This window comes from Caretta caretta, chromosome 1 (assembly GCF_965140235.1).
Source record: "Caretta caretta isolate rCarCar2 chromosome 1, rCarCar1.hap1, whole genome shotgun sequence".
In the NCBI taxonomy this organism is placed as follows: Eukaryota; Metazoa; Chordata; order Testudines; family Cheloniidae; genus Caretta; species Caretta caretta.
Window position 1 is genome coordinate 32,400,415 of NC_134206.1, and position 23,454 is coordinate 32,423,868.

Consider the following 23,454-nt stretch of genomic DNA (forward strand, 5'->3'; position numbering starts at 1 on the left):
ATAGTGTAAAAATGTCTGTTTTGTAGCTCAGTAGTGTCACAAGTGGATGTAAATGTATCTTCTCTGATTACACTAGTCTCCTGCCAAAAAAAGTATCAATAGTTGGACATTTTCCTAGACAGACCATTGCCCAAAGTATTGGAATGTTTCCCTTGTTCTTCTGTTTTACAGCTTAATGCTTTTCATATTTCCATTTGCCTCCAAAATAAGCTTTTGATTTCTGTTAATTCTGAACAGACTTTATAATGATCTAAATATACAGGTTGCATTTCAAGCTGCTTAACTTTCATACCGACTTTTTTTCCCCAACTGTTATTCCCAAAAAAGATTACCTGAAATTACCTAACTGTACAGTCTACATTGAAGAGCAAAAAACCCCACCCAATAAAATCCCTTTTTTCTCCTCAGTCAAGATACTTAATTGAGCTTTGGTAGTTATAAGCATGTCCTCATTTGGGTCCTATCCTGTCTTCATTGCTCATGCACAACTCCCAGCTTGGCAGCAAACAGAGTGTGACTGTACTTCTCGATAATGACCTTTGGTTAGAAGAATGGGTAATTCTACTTTTCATGGAATTAAATACATGTTTTTTTGTTGACACTAATGGTGTGTGTGTGTGTGTGTGTGTGTGAGAGAGAGAGAGAGAGAGAGAAGGAGGAGGAAGTTCCACCTTTCCTTGAACATACCTAGCCCTCTTGCTGTTACCTTTAAAATACACTTTCCACCCTTTCTCTCTCCTTTTGTGGCAAGATGAATCCTCACCTACCAGGACAGAAACCTAAGGAGGTTATGGATATAATAATAATAATAATCTGTAAACATAAATAGATGGATCCAACTATGGACTACTTTCAGACTTATGTTTGTACTCTGACTTCCATAGTTTTAATTGAATGTTTTCCATGCTCCTGTGCAATACCTGTTCTCTGCACATTTATACAAGGAACAAAGGATTTTTCTTTGCCAAGGGGCCTTCTTTTGTTTTGTGTGTAAAGTTCAGGGTGGATTTGATTTAAATCAAATTGATTTAAATCACTAGTTAGGGAGACTCTATTTAATCATGGATTTCTACATAAAAGTGCATTCTTGTTGGTTGTTATAACTTTAATACATATTCTTCACAACTCAGAGATAGATGAAGGAAGTCCCAAGCTAACAACATGCAGTTGCAGTGCTCATTTGATGCACCTCTAGACCTTTTGGCATAAGAGGATCCTTGGCCCTCTCCGTTGCTCTTGATATGAATATTAATTTGATCTTTCTTTTTCACAGCCCAGTCACTGAAAGAGTTTGCCCGGCTATTGATTGCTGTAGAAGAGGAGAGAAGACGACTTGTAAGTCTGATATAGTATACTTTTGTTTTGTTTTGTTTTTCATTTTATTTTTGAAAATACCAAAATTTGTTCATGCATCCTGAAAGAACATTCTGAGCTCATCTGTACTTGTAAAATATATCCTATACAAGATTTGCAGCCACGTTAATGAAACATTTTGCTTAAAATATTAGTTTAATTTGGTTTGGTAATAACAATACTGCAGTAGTGCAGCTGTTAAATTTGGTGTAATTTTGCTGCTTAGGCTGCCAAGATCAGGAAATTAGCCAGTCTCAAGCTTTCACTGGGTTGAAAGAGGCTCAGCAAAGTACTTCATTACAAACCTCAACAAAGTAAGGTTATTACTTTAAAAATACCTTCTTTGCTCTGATGAGAACACAGCCTGTCCAGAATGGATACTGAAAGAAATAGCAGCAGAGTAGAAGGAATAAATAGAAAATCATCCTCAAACAATATAAAGTGTTATAGCTCTGTTGACTTCAGTGTAGCTATGACAACTTATACGCTAGTTGAGAATCTCCCCTTGAAGTTTATACTCCAGTATTTTTGATTTAATCTAGTCTTTTCTTCTTGGTGCTATGTAGATTTTTATTAAATTATTTATAGAAATCCTGGAAGATTTGTGAAATTTCATAGATACTAAATTTCATAGATACTAAGGTCAGAAGGGACCATTATGATCATCTAGTCTGACCTCCTGCACAACGCAGGCCACAGAATCTCACCCACCCACTCCTGCGAAAAACCTCTCACCTATGTCTGAGCTATTGAAGTCCTCAAATCGTGGTTTAAAGACTTCAAGGAACAGAGAATCCTCCAGCAAGTGACCCGTGCCCCATGCTACAGAGGAAGGTGAAAAACCTCCAGGGCCTCTTCCAATCTGCCCTGGAGGAAAATTCCTTCCTGACCCCAAATATGGCGATCTGCTAAACCCTGAGCATATAGGCAAGATTCACCAGCAGTAACTCAGATCCCACCCCATCTAACATCCCATCACAGGCCACTGGGCCTATTTACCATGTATAGTTACCCAGATCACTTTTTTTCCTTTCTTAAAAATAGGAGCTATGTTAGCAATTCTCCAATCATACGGTACAACCCTTGAGTTTACAGATTCATTAAAAATTCTTGCTAATGGGCTTGCAATTTCACATGCCAATTCCTTTAATATTCTTGGATGAAGATTATCTGGGCACCCCGATTTAGTCCCATTAAGCTGTTCGAGTTTCGCGTCTACCTCAGATATGGTAATATCTACCTCCATATCCTAATTCCCATTTTTCATGCTACCATTATCCCTAAGATCCTCTTTAGCCTTATTAAAGACTGAGGCAAAGTATTTGTTTAGATATTGGGCCATGCCTAGATTATCCTTGACCTCCACTCCATCCTCAGTGTTTAGCGGTCCCACTTCTTTCTTTGTTTTCTTCTTATTTATATGGCTATAGAACCTTTTACTATTTGTTTTAATTCCCTTTGCAAGGTCCAACTCTACTTGACTTTTAGCCTGTCTCACTTTATCCCTACATGTTCTGACCTCAATAAGGTAGCTTTCCTTGCTGATCCCTCCCATCTTCCACTCCCTGTATGCCTTCTGCTTTTTCTTAATCACCTCTCTGAGATGCTTGCTCCTCCAGCTTGGTCTACAACTCCTGCATATGAATTTTTTCCCCTTTCTTGGGATGCAGGCTTCCGATAACTTCTGCAGCTTTGATTTAAAGTAATCCCAGGCCTCCTCTGCCTTTAGATCCATAAGTTCTTCAGTCCAATCCACTTCCCTAACTAATTTCCATAATTTTTGAAAGTCAGCCCTTTTGAGATCAGAAACCCTAGTTGCAGATCTATTTTTGTTAATCCTTCCGTTCAGTTTGAACTGAATTAGCTCATGACCACTTGAACCAAGGTTGTCCCCTACAACCATTTCTTCTATGAGGTCCTCACTACTCACCAAAACCAAATCTAAAATGCTATCCCCTCTAGTCGGTTCAGCAACTACTTGATGAAGGAATCCATCAGCTATCACATCTAGGAAAATCTGAGCCCTATTGTTATTACTAGCATTCGTCCTCCAGTCTATATCTGGGAAGTTAAAGTCTCCCATGATCACGCAGTTTCCATCAGTATTTACTTCATTAATGTAAACTTGATGCATTTTTTCTTTTAAGAAAAGGCCTGAAAAAGGTTATATTTCCCCCTTTTAGAGTGCTTCAAATGCATGAATTTGTTGACATCATTTATTTCAGGAAAAAGCTGAAGTTAAAAATCATATTGGCAGTAAGGCCTACTTCACACCTTCCTCAGCTGAAGATCCTGAGAGAAGTGATAACACTGTGTTTAAAAACTCAGGAATATACTGAAGAAAGGCAGCCAGGACATGGTTTTCCTGTCCTGCAAAAACTTTGGAAATTTAAAGAATAAATAAATTCCATTTTGCATTGGGATAAAACAGACTCCTTTTGAAATTTTTAGAGAGAGGGGCCACCAACAGTAGTCCACTTGTCAGGGCATTCACCTGGGGTATGGAACATTCAGGTTCAAAAACTCAGCCTGATTTGAAACAGGGACTCAAATCCAAGTCTCCCACATTCCAGATCAGTGCCCCAACCACTAATTTATTGGCTGTTCTGGGTGGGTCCCTCTCAGTCTCCTGTTAGAGTTCTTCCACATCGTGTAAATAATTAAAAATATTCAGTGGAGCAGGGATTCAAACCTGAAATTCCCACATCCCAGATGAGTGCCCTGGCCACTGGACTCGAGGTACTTTTCCAATGAAAGTTGAAACAGACGGTTTCCTGTGAAAAGTTTATTCATTTCAACAAAATAGCATTTTCTGAGAAATGAACATTGTGTCAAAATATTCCCAACCAGCTCTGATAATGAGCAGCACTCCTAGGTTTTCAAAGTCATGCATAAGAATTTAGCTGTGCAACTCCCAACAATATTAATGGGTTTGTGTGGCCAAATTCTTGTGCCTCCCTTTGAAAATTATCTCCACATACAGTAGAACCTCAGAGTTATGAACATCTCGGGGATGGAGGTTGTTCATAATTCTGAAATGTAACTCTGAACAAAACATTATGGTTGCTTTTTCAAAGTGCAGTTTACAACTGAACTTCGACTTAATACAGCTTTGAAACTTTACTACGCAGAAGAAAAATGCTGCTTTCCCTTTATTTTGTAGTTGTCTACGTTTAACACAATACTGTACTGTGTTTTCTTTCTCTCTCTCTCTCTCTCTCTCTCTCTGTTGCTGCCTGATTGCATACGTCTGGTTCCCAATGGAGGTGTGTGGTTGATTGGTCAGTTCGTAACTCTGAGGTTCTACTGTAATTCAGTTTTTTTCAAAATAGTTTTGAACACTGATGCACATTTCTTCTAGCTGCTTAGAAAAATAGTGTACATAAACACTAACTCACAAATAATTTAAGATTCCATTGTTGTCCTAATATAGACTTTTAATTTTTTTTAAATTATGGAAACAGTTAAATTATTTTGTTTTAATGAAGTGTATATTTCTTCTTGGAGTGATGGTCTCTCTTGCATTTCACTGAGGGGTTTACGCATGTGCACCATGCATCCAGAGCCGGAGAATTTGAAAGTAGTGTCTGCTGGACCGCGTATGTGCCCTGGTTTGCCTCAAGGTTTCATCTGAGGTGATATAGGGCAGGGCGGACCGCCGTGTTTCCCGTTCATAGAATCATAGAAGAATAGAATTGGAAAAGATCTCAGGAGGTCATCTAGTCCAACCCCCTGCTCAAAGCTGGACCAACCCCAACTAAATCATCCCAGCCAGAGCTTTGTCAAGCTGGGCCTTAAAAACCTCTAAGGTTTTTCCTTCTCACGGCTGCATGGGCCAGGTTGGCACTTTCAGTGTCCTTGTCTCTGATGCAGCTTTAAAAACATTGTTGTGCATAGTTTTAGCATTTTACAATTTATAGTGTTTTTAGCGATTTTTTAAATAGTTTTTTTGTAGTTTTAGTGATTAGGATGGATACTGGAGATACTGGACTGTGCCTAAGACCCCAGGTTTTAAAATCTGTACCTCCTGCCTGCGCTCCTGCTTGGTCAGCAACAAACATCAGTGCTGCCTTTACTGCGTGGGAGAAGCCCACAATGCATCCAGGTGCAGTATCTGCCTGTCCTTTCCCAGCCGTACCCAAGAAGGCCGGGCTGTCCACCTCCAAAAGTGCCTTATGGAAGTCCTCATGAGGCTTCACTCAGACCCATGCCAGGGAACTCCGTGTGTACATTAGCCTGAAACAGCCAGGAGTGCACCTGTGGCTACGGAGTCCAGATCTGGCATTGGTGTACCACCACTATGAACCCTGTGCTGAGTCTAGTCAGGAGGTAAGGAAACATGTCCATAAACATGGCATTAAGTCTTCCTCAAAACCAAAGAAAGGGGATGCTCCTTCCATGAATTTGAAGTGCACTTTATATGCCTAAACATGAGAAGAATTCCCACAATCAAGGGAATCAGGCAGTCCTGGGTACCGAAGCACAGGTACAGTTGACTTTGATTCCTGAGGTTCACGGTGGGCTCACACCCATTTCCAGTAAAGGGTTCTTCCCTTCGGACTAACCACTGCTCCCAGAGTCTTCACCAAGGTTTTCTCTGATGTGGCGATCTACATCAGGCATCATGAGGTCCTTGTATTCCCCTATCTAGATGACTGGTTCCTGGATGCATGATCCAAACTCAAAGCCCAAGTTTCAGCCTCCATTCTGCTTAGCATTCTTTCATGCCTTGGGGTCAGTATCAGTGTAGAAAAATCAATCTTGGACCCCACATAATCCATTGACTTTATAGAGGCCACCATCAATTTGGTCACAGCTCGGACCTACCTACCAAGCAACAGGATCCAAACACTGCAAGAACTCGTAACTCACATTGTAACAATCCTTATGTCTCTGCCAGGACTTGCCTGTCTCTCCTTGGTTACATGGCTTTGTGTACATATGTCACTGCCTTTGCTCAAATCCACCTTCGCTGTCTCCAGATGTGGCTCAAGACAGTTTACGCACCAAAATATCACACCGTGGACTTGCTGCTGACAGTTCCCCCCCCTGGGTGCTCTCATCCCTCCAGCGGTGGACAGACCCAGGTCATGTCTGTGTATGGGTTCCCTTACTCCCCTCCTCCCCAGAAAGGATGATCATCATGGATGCATCCTTTGTTAGTTGGGGAGCACATATGGATGATCACATGACACAGGAAACATGGACTCTTTGGGAATCCAGGATGCACATCAACATTGTGGAGCTCCTGGCTGTATGGAAAGCATGTCAAGCCTTTCTCCCTTTCATCCGTTCCCATCATGTTCTTATCATGTCAGACAAACCACCACTGTTTTCTACATCAACGCAGGGTGGTTTGGGGTTTGAGGTTGACCGCTCTGTTTGCAGAAGCCATCAACCTCTGGAATTGTTGTATCACCCACCAGGTCCTCTTGGCTGCAGCCTATCTCTCACGGACACAGAACATGATTGTGGACTCTCTCAGCAGGCAGTTTGTGATCAACCATGAGTGGGAACTCCATGAATCTGTAGTTCGGGACATCTTTAGATGATGCGGGATGCTGAACAGAGACTTCTTCACCTTCCACGTAAGCACCAAATACAACCTCCAGGGGAGGTTTTGGTCACCACTTTCAAGGCAACACTTTCATACTGTCCTGATCAGACCAACTCAACTATGCCTTCCCTCCCGTTCGGCTCCTACCCTGAGTACTCCACAAGATTAGCTGAGACAGAGCAACAGTCCAGACAGTTCTGTTTACCAACCTCCTTCATATGTCCACCTGACCACCATTTCCCATCCCCATCTTCCCCAGTATCCTGATGCAGAATGACGGCGAGATCAGAGATTCCAATCCACAGGTGCTCCATCTTAGAGCATGGTATTTGAATGGGCATCTTCTCTAGAATGCGCCTGTTCCTCAGATGTCCAAAACATTCTCTCCAGCAGCAAGAAGGAGTTCACTAGGCACTGTTACCAGGCCAAGTGGAAATGCTTTGCCTCGAGGCCCAAAAAAAGGGACTTCCCTCAGTATCCGTGGGGATCCCCCTCTTCCTGGACTACCTCCTGTCCTTGAAGGCATTGGGTCCTCCACTCTCTAAACATCCACCTAGTGGTGATTAGCACCTTCTACCCCCCCATGGAAGGGTGCTCCGTCTTTACACAACCACTAACTGTTAGGTTTTAGAAGGGCCGCATCAGAACCTTCTCACCCGTCTAACTCATCACTCCCCGGTGAGTCCTTAACCTAACTCTGTCCATACTAACAAAACCACCTTTCAAACTGCTGGCATCATGCTCTATGTCCCTCCTTTCCGTGAAAGTCACATTCCTGGTTGCTATCACTTCTGCAAGAAGGGTTGGTGAACTCTGAGCCATGATGGCAGACCCCCCTCTTTCACAATTTTCCATAAAGGTAGCATGTCGCTGTGTCTGCAACTCAAATTTCTGCCAAAAGTCATCCCCTTGTTTCACATTAATCCATCCATTCAATTCCCTGTTTTCTTCACGAAGCCACTAGCATCCGCAGAGGAACGATGACTCCATTCCCTAGACATCCAACGGGCCTTGGCCTTCTCCCTGTATGGGACAAGACCCATCAGGAAGTCCCCCAGACACTTTGTTGCAGTAACAGAAAGACTCAAGGGTCAGACAGTCTTCATCCAGAGAATCTCCAAGTGGATTTTGGGTTGCATTACACTGTGCTATCAACTGTCTTGCCTGCCTCCACCTACTGGGATGTGGGCTTATTACCCACGAGAACCCAGGCTTTGACCACAGCCTCCCTCCACAATGTGTTGCTTTGGGACATATGTAGAGTGACCCCATGGAGTTCAGTGCACACCTTTGCCATGCACTATGCCTTAGTACAGGACTCGGCTGTAAATGCCTTCTTCAGCAGGCAGTCCTCCACTCAACCATTCCATCTTCATCGTCACACCCTGCTCCGACTTAGGTACTGCTTGTTAATCACCCTCAGTGGAATACAATAGAGACCATCACTTGAAGAAGAAGAGGTTACTTATCTGTTACTGGAGGTTCTACCATATGTGTGGTCCCTATCTGTATTCCACTTCTTGCCATCCTTCCCCTCTGTTACGGGTCTGTTGGTTTTGTGGTGGAGAAGGAACTAGAGATGTGTTGGTCTGTCTTGCCCTTTATCACCTTGGGTGAAAGCATGAGGCAAACCAGGGCGCATGCGCAGACCAGGGGACACTACTTTCAAATTATTTGGCTCCGGACGCATTGTGCACATGCGTAAACACTCAGTGGACTTCAGTTAGGGACCACACTTCTCAAAGAACTTCCAGTTACAGGTGAGTAACCTCCTCTTCCAAAATAATATCCAGTGGCACCATGTGACACTGCATGACAACCTACATTTTCTAGGGCTGTCAAACGATTAAAAAATTAACCGCGATTAATCGCATGATTAAAAAAATTAAAAAAATGCGTCCATGCTCATGACAGGTTCTGCTCAATAACGATCCAGAGCAGAGCAGACCGATGCATGTTCATTTTCATCATCTGAGTCAGGTGCCACCAGCAGAAGGTTGATTTTTGTTTTTGATGGTTTGGATTCTGTAGTTTCTGCATTGGAGTGTTGCTCTTTCAAGACATCTGAAAGCATTCTCCCCACCTAGTGCCTCTAAGATTTTGGAAGGCACTTCCGATTCTTAAACCTTGGATCAAGTGCTGTATCTATCCTTAGAAATCTCACATTCGTACCTTCTTTGCATTTTGTCAAATCTGCTGTGAAAGTGTTCTTAAAATGAACATGTGCTGGGTCATCTTCCGAGAATGCTATAACATGAAATATATGTCAGAATGCAGGTAAAACAGAACAGAAGACATACAATTCTCCCCCAAGGAGTTCAGTACAAATTTAATTAACTTATTTTTTTTTAACGAGCGTCATCGGCATGGAAGCATGACCTCTGGAATGGTGGCCAAAGCATGAAGGGGCATATGAATGTTTAGCATATCTGGCACGTAAATACCTTGCAACGCCAGCTACGAAATTGTCATGAGAACGGCCTGTTCTCACTTTCAAGTGACATTGTAAATAAAAAGCAGTCTGCAGAATCTCCTGTAAATGTAAATAAACTTGTGTGTTTTAGGTTTTGTTTTTGAGTGCAGTTACATAACAAAAAACAAAATCTACATCTGTAAATTACACTTTCACAATAAAGAGATTGCACTACAGTACTTGTATGAGGTGAATTGAAAAATACTATTTATTTTATCATTTTTACAGTGCAAATATTTGTAATAAAATAATAATATAAAGTGAGCACTGTACACTTTGTATTCTGTGTTTTAATAGAAATCAATATATTTGAAAATGTAGAAAAACATCCAAAATATTTAATAAATTTAAATTGATATTCTATTGTTTAACAGTACGATTAATCACGATTAATTTTTTTAATCTCAGTTCATTTTTTTGAGTTAATCGCATGAGTTAACTGCAATTAATCAAAAGCCCTAATATTTTCTTTTAAAAAGCCAGATCTGTGTCTCTTGTACTTTTGATTTTATTTAAAAATTGAGCCATAGTAATTCTTCTTAACTTTGTTGTATTGTTAGGACAATTAAATGAACATGCAGTGGTTCTTCATTTTCCGGGTTGTAAAATGGAAATGCTTTTCTGCTTCACAAAAGTATTGTGATGATAACATTTATTAGTAATTGTGAGGTTTATGGATGCTATGGTTATGGTGGTCATATAGGTAACTACATAGATTTTTATACTCAAGTGTATTTACTCTATAGACTTTCTTGTGGAGATTTACTTTCTTTTTTCTGAGCAGAGGTGAACGTAAGCACATGCTTAAATGTTTTCTGAACTGGGTTCTATATGTACAGGCTAACTCATGTACTAATAATTTGAGTAACCACAGGATATGGTGAGTGAGTTTTCATGCTCAGACAATAGCTTTCACTCTATGGTAACAAAAATGAAAAAGTCTCTGTTTTCAGGCTGTTAGGTCTACAGTAGATATTGTTCAGATTACAAATGCATCTCTAATTTAGAATTTTTTATTGTTAGGTTGAATACAGAGTTTAAAATGAGTGAATAGATTTTAAAAAAAAAACCCTACAAATATGAGATCAACTTCTAGTCTGTTTTCACTGAAGTCAATCATAAACTAAGGAGAACTCATTTTAAATCAAGGAAAAGTGACGCATTATGGAAAGAAGTGTAAAACTCAGTGAAGGGATTTTTATATACCATAAAAGATTAACCACCTCAAGAAACACCCAGCTAACTTGTCTGTTTGTTTTTCTTCCTCGTAGAAATAATTGTGTAATCTTGAAAAAACCTCCCATTTAAATTGGGAAATTATTAATCTAGGAAGAGGTTTGCAATAGGTTCTGTCATTCTCATGAATAACTGAGAGCAAACTTGCCTCTGAGTGTTCATCTGCTGTAAATCAGAATTTGCCATTTTAAAATATTAGTGTTGTGTGCAATTTTAAATTTAATACTTTGCACTGTAATTGTGTAATTTTTTTCTCTCTGTCTTGGAGAGAAGTGAGTGGAAGAATAGAAAGGTGAATGTTTTGAGTGTATCATTTTACCAGTTCACCACATGTTGAATTACTTCTTTAAAGCAGGTCCTGGATGAATAACTTTCCAAATTAAATTGAAGATTATTTTAAGGTGATTCTGTAGAAGAAGAAAAAACAATAAAGAGAAATGAAGGTTTTATTTCTAAAGCTGGTTAATCTTTCGTAGTATATAAAGCTACCTTCACTGGTTTTTATCCGCCTTTCCAAATGAGTCACTTCTTTTTGCCTTAAAACCTTCCTGGGCTCTCCAGTTTATGACTGGCTTTCTCCATAAAGTGTTTCATATGATATTGTATAGGAAGAACACTACATAAAAGATAAAATTGTATTTTTTATTGTTCTTTGCAGGCTAAACAAACAAAAGGTTAGTGGACTAGAGAGAGTTAGAATTTAATGCCCCGATTCTTCAATGGAATCTTTTAGTCTGACACCAGAGGGCTTTATTTGGATTCAAAAGCTGCCAGCAGATTCTGATGCAGGAATGTGGCCTTGGTATCTAATTTCCCCCTTATGTAGAAATTGTCTATACATGCTTCTTAATTTAAAAATATAAAATGAGCAAGGGAATTAAGTAACCTAAGTGGAATAATTAAAACCAACAGTTTGAGTAATATGTTTAGAGTCTAATTTTTTTTATTGAATAGTGGCTTTTTAAAGTGACTAACCACTATCACTCTCAGCAATAGAGTTCAACTGCAGATAATACCACAGATGATTATTAATGTAAAGGCATCACATTGTCTTTCTTGGTGGTAGAGTATTATTCAACTATTTTATATTGTTCTTGACTAAACTTGTACCACAGTTCTGTTTGTTCTCTTGAAACTGAATGCAGATACAGTAAGTCACCCCTGTACACAGTATGTAGACGGCCTACAGTCATCTAGCAGGGACAAGAGGATAATTCACCATAATTGGGAAAGTTCTTATTTTTAAACAGTTTATGCCCTGTCATTGGGGGACAGTTTAACATTTTTGGGGTTAAAGTTTTTAATCTATCCCCATATAATAGATAAATACACTAAATTTGAATAATTTCATTAAGGGACGTGGGGTTCAGAGAAGCTAGAGAAATTACTCTAATATACATTGCATAAGCAGCAATTCTGCATAGTTCCCCGCATTACAATTGCCAGTATGGTAACTCTGTTCTGCAGGGACAAACTTTTGGGATGAAAGGTAGCTTATGCTTCCTGGCTTTGTCCTCTCTGTTTAGAATGCCAGGAGTGGTACCACAATTGATGGCAGTATGGTGATGGTGGTCTTTTTGATAGAGGTGCTTTCCATGAGGAGTTGTATTTAGACTTCACATAGCCATGTCATAGTAACAGACAGTGGCCCTAGTACTACTCATAGTCATGCTTAAGTACTTTGCTGATTTGGGGCCTTCATTTCGTGAGCACCTAGACTCCTAAACCGATTAAAATATACTCATACAAACACTCTCCCCTTCCCTCCCCCAAATGGCTACTTAATGCAAATACAATCTTGGCCGTATCAGAGAAAACTGAAGCCTAGTAAATTGTAGCATAAGATATTATAATGAATATCCCAGATGACTAAAGTAGTGCCCATCTTTAAAAAAAGGGAAGAAGGAAGATCCTGGGAACTACAGGCCAGTCAGCCTCACCTGAGTCCCTGGAAAAATCATGGAGCAGGTCCTCAAGGAATCAATTCTGAAGCACTTAGAGGAGACGGAAGTGATCAGGAACAGTTAGCATGGATTCACCAAGGGCAAGTCATGCCTTGCCTTCTATGATGAGATAACTGGCTCTGTGGATGAGGGGAAAGCTGTGGATGTGTTATTCTTGGACTTTGGCAAAGCTTTCAATATGGTCTCCCACAGTATTCTTGCCAGCAAGTTAAAGTAGTATGGGCTGGATGAATGGACTATAAGGTGGATAGGAAGTTGGCTAGATTGTCGGGCTCAACGGGTAGTGATCAATGGCTCCATGTCTAGTTGGCAGCTGGTATCAAGTGGAGTGTCCCAAGGGTCGGTCCTGTGGCTGGTTTTGTTCAGTATCTTCATTAATGATTTGGAGGATGGCGTGGATTGCACCCTCAGCAAGTTTGCAGATGACACTAAACTGGGAGGAGTGGTAGATATGCTGGAAGGAAGGGATAGGATACAGAGGGACCTAGACAAATTAGAGGATTGGGCCAAAAGAAATCTGATGAGGTTCAACAATGACAAGTGCAGAGTCCTGCACTTAGGATGGAAGAATCCCCTGCACTTCTACAGACTAGGGACCAAGCGGCTAGGCAGCAGTTCTGCAGAAAAGGACCTAGGGGTTACAGTGGACGAGAAGCTGGATATGAGTCAACAGTGTGCCCTTGTTACCAAGAAGGCTAGGGGCATTTTGGGCTGTATAAGTAGGAGAAGTGCCAGCAGATCAAGGGACGTCATCATTCCCCTCTATTCGGCATTGGCGAGGCCTCATGTGGAGTACTGTATCCAGTTTCGGGCCCCACACTACAAGAAGGACGTAGAAAAATTGGAAAGAGTCCAGCAAAGGGCAACAAAAATGTTTAGGGGGCTGGAGCACATGACTTATGAGGAGAGGCTGAGGGAACTGGGATAATTTAGGCTGCAGAAGAGAAGAATGAGGGGGGATTTGATAGCTGCTTTCAACTACCTGAAAGCGGGTTCCAAAGAGGATGGATCTCGACTGTTCTCAGTGGTACCAGATGACAGAATGAGGAATAATGGTCTCAAATTGCAGTGGGGGAGGTTTAGTTTGGATATTAGGAAACACTTTTTCACTAGGAGGGTGGTGAAGCACTGGAACGGGTTACCTAGGGAGGTGGTGGAATCTCCTTCCTGAGAGGTTTGTAAGGTCACGCTTGACAAAGGCCTGGCTGGGATGATTTAGTTGGGGATTGGTCCTGCTTTGAGCAGGGGGTTGGACTAGATGATCTCCTGAGGTCCCTTCCAACCCTCATATTCTATGATTCTATGAATAAATTTCTTGATTTATAAGGTAATATATCATTGCTATAGGGAATTAGAAATAAAAAAAAATCAAGGGTATGTTGTCTTTGTCTTTAAAATGTTGATTTGTATTTCATTAGTTTGCTGGATGATGCCTTGAACTCCTGCTGTAATAACTACGGTTGTGGTAGCAGTTAGAGGTCCCAGTCACGCTCATGGTCCAGTTGTGCTAGATTCTGAGCAAACACTTTGCAAGAGACTCCCTGCCTAACAAGCTTACAATCTAATTGTGAAACTTCAGAACTTCCTTTTTAATTTTCCGGCTTCTGAGGAAACAAGGTGCTTTATGCAGAGGTGTTATATTTTTGGTCCCTCTGCTGAAAAGCATTCACACAACACAGGAAACAAACTAATCTGCAGCTTAGTGATGAAATGATTGTAGAAGAGACTGAGCCAACTGCCTTACAAACTTCTGGTTGGACGTGAGACTCTTCAGGCGTTCCCCGTTTTTGTGTGCCTCCCTCTGACGAGAAAGAAGATGTTCTGTATAACATGAATAAAGTCTTATGTTGTGACATAGTTATATTACAGAATGTCCTTGGGACTACAGTAGTTCAGTATTATGACTTTTTATGGAGAAACTTGTCATGTCATTTTACAGCTTCCTTTTAATTCGATGAAGTGTGACAGTTAGCCATTAAAAGACAATTTTGCTTCACTAACTGTTTGATGTATAGGACTATAGAATGACAGATGTTCACTTTACACATGACCATTAACTTGCTCATGTTTTAATTTTCTTTTGTATTGTATTTTATACTACTACTATGTAAAGGGTGGCATTAACAAGCCAGTGTATGTGCATCAGACTTCCATGTTGAAAGTCATGCATTCATATCATATGTTTACATTTTGTCTGAAGCACTTTGATAATTGCCTATTAAACTCCTCGTAAGGAAAATAATAGCTGTTTTGTTTATATGAACGCAAAGTACTAACTGGTCTGTTGGAGTGTTGTTCCAGCTGACGGTGTATATTAATGACTTAATCTTTAAGAAAACACGCTGATGCAGAGGGATACTGGACCAATCTTCCATTTTACTAATTTTACATTCAAAAATAAAAAATAATGATTTACAAGGCCATTTCTTTTCTTTAACCAGCTAATGAAACAAAAAAAAAAATGTTAGGAAAGGTGTTCAGTTTGAAATACTGGAGTTTAGGATTAAAGAAAGACATGTATCTTACAGAAGGGAGAGATTCTGTCATTTGAAGATTTGCTATTTTAATTGTCAGCGGTTTAATAGAGTAGTAACTACCATCCTTAAGTTTCCTTCATCTTATTTAGTCTTTCATTTGCTTTCAGGAAGACTAATTAGCAGGCCCAGAAAAAGAAAAAAATGAAATTTTCACTTTCCATAGTATACATCCTTATCAAGGTATCAGTCCTGGTTTTGGTTGTTAAATTAATGGTCCCTACATATGGGGAAGAATCTTGATTATTTCCAAGGACATTAGGTTTTGCAAGTTGCCCATCCCTAGTAATAAGAGATCTAATTTATCTCTACTGTTTTTCCACTGATGTCAGCAGTATTCCACATGGGAATTGTGAAATAATGGCCTCCAATTCCTAATGAATCATTAGGGATTGCTAGAGATGCAATAATTTAGTTTCATATGACTACTTTGTCTATTTCTGGAGATCGTATTTTAAATAATTTCTTTTCACTCTTACGAACTTTACTGATCACGTCTATGGTGTGTTTTGGTTAAGTAAATGATATACATTGTGGAGGTAAGATATTCATTACTTTTGCTTCCCTTTACATTTGATGTTATTAAACTTTATAACAAATAGTGTTTTATTACTCACAGTACATTTCTAATTATTTTTTTCCTTTTGTAGGATTAATGCTATGTTTACCCAAGAATAGATAGGTTGGTTCATGCTACTGATTTCTGCATGCAACTCCTCATTCCTGAATTCCCTTGACAACTGAAGCAGTGATTAGATTATATTGTGTTGTCAGTGTAAACCCCTGATTATTTCTGAAAGGTTACCAGATGCTCCACTGCAGAAGATCTCTCTTAATTGTGAAATTCCTTGCCATTTACCCATGTATTGTGTGATCTTGGAATGCTGATGAGTGTCTGGGTGGGGGATGGGGTGTTATGGCTTCCCTCTTTGATGTTATAAAAGACAGGCCTTGCCCTACTGAGTCAGATCTGTCATCTATCTAGTTAGGAATCCTGTCTTTGGCAATGGGCAGCATGAGATACTTCAGGGAAAGGTACAAGAAACCCTGTGGTGGACAATTATGGAACAAGCTACCCAAGAGTGAAGCTTCTTCCTAACGCCTGTCGTTTAGTGACTGATAAGCTTCATCTTCTTAATGTATACGCAGTGTGCCTCAGGCGGCCCGTGACCAGGATTCATCACCGAATTTGGTCCACTGGTTGGATCATTAGCCTCTCCGGCTCAGGCTGGGTACTGATGGGGCGTGTGATATGAACGCAGATCCATGCTCCCCCCCATAACCTTCATGCTTCAGGGCATATCTTTTGGCTGCTAAAAAAAAAAAAAAAATCCTACCTGTGAATGTTCTCATTATGGTACTGTAACTACCCCGATGCAAGAGGACTGCTGGCATCTCCACCCCTGCAAGGGAAAGGCCTCAGGTTATTCATTAACATCAAGAACTGCACTTGACAAAGTAAATGAATTATTTAAACCAGTGCGTGTGCATCGGTGCATAACAGCAGGGTCCACAGGATACAGCATGTCCCAGAATAATGAAAAAAGTGAGCTACAGCTCATTGATGAAGTGAGCTGTAGCTCATGAAAGCTTATGCTCAAATAAATTGGTTAGTCTCTAAGGCGCCACAAGTCCTTTTCTTTTTGCGGATACAGACTAACCCGGCTGCTACTCTAAAATCAGAATAATGAAGTGAGCCCTGTATTTGATGCAGCCTACTGTTTCTGTCAGAAGGTTATTTACTGTTCATTCCATACACGCTGTTTGTGTTGCTCAGCTTTAAAAGGGGGTAAATCATAAAATGCTACCTACTAGCACCCTGAGATTGTAAAGCACACATCTGGCATTGGGTTTTTACAAAAAAATCTAATCCTTAAAGTAACTAAGATATTACAGTCTATGGTAATGCTTCCAAATATTTTAGTATTGATTTCGGTGGTCATCACTTCTCATTCTGACTGTGTATCATGAAATCAACTCTTAATTGCTAGGAATCGGCTGACAAACTTACAGCTACATATGAAGCTGCAACAGCATGAACAAAATGATTGTTCTTGAGGGAATTAGTATTATTTCTATCAGATCATTAGATTTATAAAAGTGCGTCAGGAAGAACACACAGTGAAATCAGATTTCATAGTTAATGCCTCATTAAAGACCTAAACACACACACACGTATATAGGACTATAAAATTTTGGGCACACTGTGTGCTGTGCAGCTAGTTGAACCAAAATTCTGTAGCAAGGACCCCTGAGTTTCTGTGGCAGACTGGAAATTCTAAAATATAGCTTCATCTAAATAATTGAAGTTCTTATTGAGCTCACCATAAAAGTGAATAGTAAAACAGCACTGAATTATTCTGTTACTTTGATATTACTATGCCCCTAACCTTTTCATTTTCAGCATGCTGCTGTAGGTTTTTGAATTCGTCGGGGCAGGGAGCTGAATTCTGATTTTTGGCAGGTAAGGTTCAGGACAGTCGCACTCCTTTCCTCAGAGTATCACAGTGAAATAGTTTAATATTGATATTTCTTCATCATGCTAAGGTTCACAGACCTATTACAATGGAGTAGGTCAGCCTGCTTGCAGCTTAGGAACAGAACCAGACCTGTCAGTCACTGGCAGCAAGAGAATGCCTCACCTCCTAAACTTCCCTCCAGTTTTTTGATGCTTCAAAGTAGCTAGCAGCTTAACCAGACCTCCCGGCTGCAGAGCTGTTCTGAGGGAAATTCCAAACTTTACTTTAAATTTGACTAACATTTGAGCTCTCTAATGTCTGTCTAATTCCTAGCTCCTTCCCAGATCTGCAGGAAGGAGATGTTCTTTCTCAATTAGTATAAAAATCCAGTGTTTTAAAGAGCGCTGGCAGTCAGGAGGAAAAGTTATGTTGCCTGTACTGAAATCTGATAGGCAATCACATGACCAACAATACATAGGTTCACCAATTTCTACATGTTGGTCATCCAGCATTAGCCAGTAGCATTTTTTTGGAAGACGTCTTCTTTATAACTCAGTGGAGAAGGAAGATGGATGCTCTATATTATATCTCATTTAAAGGATGATCTTGCTTCCTATTCCTTTGTACCAGATCTGTGGACCTTAGCACAATGAAAGGGAAAATTCATCTATGCTTACCTGAAAATTTCTTTTTAGAATCAAAAGGTCCACAGATCCTGCTCACTTTGGATATAAATTATGGGGATTTCCCATGCTGTGCAGCAGGAGAAACTGTGCTTTTTTAGGAATTTAGGAAAGTAGGATGCATTATCCTGTCTCTGGAATTTTTCTCCACTGGAAGAAACGTTATAGTCCAATGTCCAATATCATATTCAGGGTATTTCCAGCAGAACTGAGACCTCAATCTTGCCACTCAATCTTCCCCTGATGAAGCTTAAGTAAATCTGAGATTAAAAGGATTGGGATGCCAGGATCTTTTATACAATTTCAAGCCTTCTTTGACAAGTCAGAGTCCCTCGGGGAACAATAGGTAATTAGGGCGACTTCGAAGGAGGTCCATCACTGATACTTAGCTATATGAATTATCTAAGGCAATTGCCTGTTCCTCCACCATTCACAGATGATTTGCTATACATTTCAAAGAGAGATTAATACAGCGATATCCCCTGTTTACAATTCATTTAAATGCTAGGATGTTCTTTTGATCTCTGAATTATCAGAATACAGTATAGACAGAGACTGATTACATGTTGATCACTACCCATAGATATGTAAATACACAAAAACACAAACATTATCTCCCCGTATGTCTTTAAGGGTTTAATTCGAGTCATTCATCCTGCAGGATGCGTAACCCTTTCTGGCCATACGTCACAACATCAATGTACATTTCTTTATTGAACAATTACATTCTGCTTCCCTAATATAAACACAACCCTAGATATATCACCCCTCTACTCTGATATTCCACTACTACCTCACGAACTGGCTTGCTGATGAAGAAAGCTCATTGGTTAACAGTACTCAACACTACAGGATGTTCAGCCAGCTAATGGACAGGTTGTCTGAAAGTGTATATAGTATGAAATCATTACTTTTTCTATCAACCGTTTTGCGCTGGTGCGCAGTACCGGGGTGGATCGGCTTTCCCAGGCTCTATTTAAAGGGCCTGTGGCTCCCAGCAGCAGCTGGAACCCCCAGCCCTTTAAATTGCTGCCAGAGCCCTGGGGTAGCAGCCGCGGGGCTGGAGCGGCAATTTAAAGGGCCCGAGGTGGTAGCGACAGCCGAGTCCTGGGCCCTTTATATCGTCCCCGGAGCCCCGCCACCGCTTCCCCAGGGCTCCAGCAGGCTCCGGGGACGATTTAAAGGGCCTGGGATGGTAGTGGCAGCCGGAGCCCCATCCCCGGAGCCCTGCTGCCGGAGCCCTGGGGAAGCAGCGGCGGGGCTCCGGGGACTATTTAAAGGGCACAGGGCTCTGGCCGCTGCTACCACCCAGGGCCCTTTAAACCGCTGCCAGAGGCCCCAGCTGCCGCTGTTACCTCAGGGAGGAGGAAGGAGGCACTTGCCGGTACAGGGGTGGGCCATGGCTGGCTCTGACCTCCCCCAGCTCCGCCCCTTCCACCCAAGGCCCCGTCCCTTCCGGGGGCCAGAGCCGGCCCCAGCCCAGCCCCGTACCGGTAAGTCCCTAGGCTTACTTTCACCCCTGGTAGTGGAGCACAGCCTGTGGTAGCATTTTAAGTGTAGACAAGTCTTAAACTGTATGACCTTGTGCAAATCACTTCACTTCTCTTAGCTTGATTTTCCCCATCTGTAAAATTGAAGTAATATTTATCAGTTTAATAAGATTGGTAAAGTGCAAGGTATGATTAAAACCTGTGATAGACGTAAGACTATCCAGGACCTCCTGGTTCCTGCCATCTGCTTAATTCAGTAGAACATACGGTAAACTCCATGATCAGGAACTCTTTCCCAATCCACAAGTGAGAAAGCAGGCTACCCATCCTGCCTCACAGATGCCTGATCATCTGAAACAACTCTAAATGTTGTTAATCAGTGGGTCCTTTATAGCCTCAGCTTTAGAGTGGGTAGTACAGTCTTCATCTTTAATTTCTTCCTCTTTTAATAGGAAGCATGGTTCAATTTTCATTTTTTTTTTAAATAGAATCATGGGACTGGAAGGGACCTCAAGAGGTCATTTAGTCCAGTCCCTTCATGGCAGGACTCAGTATTATCTAATCCATTCTTGACAGGTGTTTGTCTAACCTGCTCTTAAAAATCTCCAATGATGGAGATTCCACAACCTCCCTGGACAATTTATTCCAGTGCTTAACCACCCTGACACTTAAGAAGTTTTTCCTAATGTCCAACCTAAACCTCCCTTGCTGCAATTTAAGCCCATTGCTTCTTGTCCTATCCTCAGAGGTTAAGAAGAAAAGTTTTTCTCCTTGTAACAGCCTTTTATGTACTTGAAAATTGTTATCATGTCCCCTCTGTCTTCTCTTTTCTAGACTAAAGAAACCCAATTTTTTTCAATCTTCCCTCATAGCTCATGTTTTCTAGACCTTTAATAATTTTTGTTGCTCTTCTCTGGACCTTCTCCAATTTGTCCTCATCTTTCCTGAAATGTGGTACCCAGAACTGGACACGATACTCCAGTTGAGGCCTAATCAGCACGGAGTAGAGCGGAAGAATTACTTCTCATGTCTTGCTTACAACACTCCTTCTAATACATCCCAGAATGATGTTTGCTTTTTTTGCAACGGCATTACACTGTTGACTCATATTTAGCTTGTGGTCCACTATGACCCCAGATCCCTTTCCGCAATACTCCTTCCTAGGCAGTCATTTCCCATTTTGTATGTGTGCAACTGATTGTTCCTTCCTAAATGAAGTACTTTGCATTTGTCCTTATTGAATTTCATCCTATTTATTTCAGACCATTTCTCCAGTTTGTCCAGATCATTTTGAATTTTAATCCTATCCTCCAAAGCACTTGCAACCCCTCCCAGCTTGGTATTGTCTGCAAACTTTATAAGTGTACTCTGTATGCCATTATCTAAATCACTGATGAAAATATTGAACAGAACTGGACCCAGAACTGATCCATGTGGGACCCCACTTGTTATGTCCTTCCAGCATGACTGTGAACCACTGGTAACTGATTCACTGATAACATGAAAGATGCTATGTTGAGTCATGGTTGCTGGTGATGAAGTATAAGGAGAGGAAAGAGCTAAAGACTCATACCCCTATGCAGATATCTGCACAAGGAAACCAGTCAGCATCTGACAAGAGTTTGGGCAATAATTTAATAGCAAAAGATAATATATTAGAAATACATTAAGAATGTATTTCTCAAAAAAAGGTTTCAAACCATTCAGAATCCTTTAGTAATACAGGAGCCCACTACTAATTTGCACAGATGAGCTGAAAACACTTTGCAAATTACTGAACAATTTAAAAAGATTCATCATAACATTTATTTTAATGTAATTAGTGTATAATCATAATAGTGAATCGACAGCACATTTTGCCAGTAGTAATAAAGCCTTAGAAATAAGTGACCTCAGAGTAGCACTGTACTTGTCATTGAATATTTGCAGAGAATTGGGGAAAAGAAGTGTCATTTTTGTGTGAATTACTTGGTGTAAATTAGGAAGGTTCTGCTGTATAAACAAAACAATACACTGTAAAATAACACAGTTGACATTATGCAATTGTTAGTTTTTTTACTGCATGGAGTCTTTATGTATCTGTGAAATCTGCATTTATATAAACCTGAATGGGTGATAAAATCCTCTGATCATTTATGCTTCTAACCAGAACGTTCCCACTTATTTCAAAGAAAGCGTAGCAACATAAAGCACTTGCCAAAAACTTTGCTTTTCAGGCTATGAAGCATTTTATTAAATCATTTAACAGCTTGCTGCATAGAGTCCCACAACATCTCCAATTTCCTAAATGGCTAACATGATGCATTAATAGTTTTCTTTGCTGCTCTTGATTTAATAATCAGTACTTAGTGCAAATAAGAATAGAGATTACTTAAAATCTTTCAGTAAAACAGAAAAGCTAACAATCAAATCTATGGCTGTTTCTGCTTAACTTGCATTATGCTCAGACAGGAGAAAAGGTTCACATAAATGACACTACTTGCTGCTCTCAATTTTGAAAATCATCAGCTGTGAGAGTGAGATGAAATCTTGCCAGGCAGAGTTCAGTAAAAGTGCAAAATGATTATAACAGGGTTGTAACTGTGAAACTGTTTGCTACTTCTTATTTATAAATATAATGTGTTTCTTGATTTCACATACATTTCTCTTATCCCTTCTAATGCAATGAATGCAGACTTGCACGGCATGATAGTCACTTTTCAAATTGTTGTTGAAAGGAGTTCACTCGCTAGTAGATAGGATGAGTTTATTTGAAATTTTATTTCTTGTCTTTGTACAAAATCAGCTAGTTGCTATTTCAGCTTTCAGAAACTTTGGCCTTCAGTGCTTTCACTTACTGATCTTCTATTTAGATGACTGTTGACGGAGGAGAAGAAGAATATATATTTATGTTCCTCCTAAATAGAGCTGTAAAGAATGTTGAGTTTGGGGAGATGAAGTGTAACCCGCCAACCCTCCAATAGTAGGGATTATTCTTTTGTGACTGCAGGAGAGGATCTGCTTCCATCAGAGGGACATTTGGGTAACACATATATACCGATGTCAGAGTAGGCCAATTCCTGATGATCTCTCACGTTCTTAAATTTATTTACGGGATCTGAACTAGTCTGATCTTTTCCAAGTAATTCAGGAAACAGAGCTTCACTCCTATGTAAGTGGCCCATGAACAATTTCTGTTGGGAATTTTTGTTTTACAATTTGGTCTCCTGAGCTACTTCCACTCCCTTGTGTCTTCTTTCTTGTTCTCTGTCTCAGCTCTCAAGGGACATAGAATGGACAAAGAAGAAAACAAAATAATCACTAATAAAGTTTGCAGATGACACACAAATTGGGGGAGTGGTAAATAATGAAGAGGACAGTTCTCTGATACAAAGTGATCTGGTTCACTTGTTAAGTTGGACTGAAATAAACAGTGTATGTTGTATATATTTACATTTAGACATTAAAGAATTAAAGAAGATTAAAGAAGAAAGAATGTAGGCCATACTTACAGGATGTGGGACTCTATCCTGAGAAGCAGTGACTCTGAAAAAGGTTTTGGGGTTGCAGTGGATAGTCAGCTGAACATAAGCTCCCAGTGCAACACTGCATCCAAAATGGCCAATGTGATCCTTATGTGCATAAGCAGGGAAATCTTGACCAGAAGTAGAGAGATCATTTTACTTTTGTACTGGACAGTGATGCAACTGCTGCTGGAGTCCAGAG

At 40.3% G+C, this 23,454-nt stretch overlaps 1 protein-coding gene across 4 annotated transcripts in view; it reads left to right on the forward strand.

Moving 5' to 3' along the window:
* The window catches only part of ARHGAP42 (Rho GTPase activating protein 42), a 295,871-nt gene that overhangs the window by 100,186 nt on the left and 172,231 nt on the right, over positions 1 to 23,454 (forward strand). For all 4 annotated transcript variants that reach the window (XM_048843624.2, XM_048843617.2, XM_075126907.1 and 1 more), the window contains exon 3: positions 1,274 to 1,335. In XM_048843624.2, the coding sequence (XP_048699581.2) occupies positions 1,274 to 1,335 (62 nt within the window). The remainder of the gene's footprint in view (positions 1 to 1,273; positions 1,336 to 23,454) is intronic.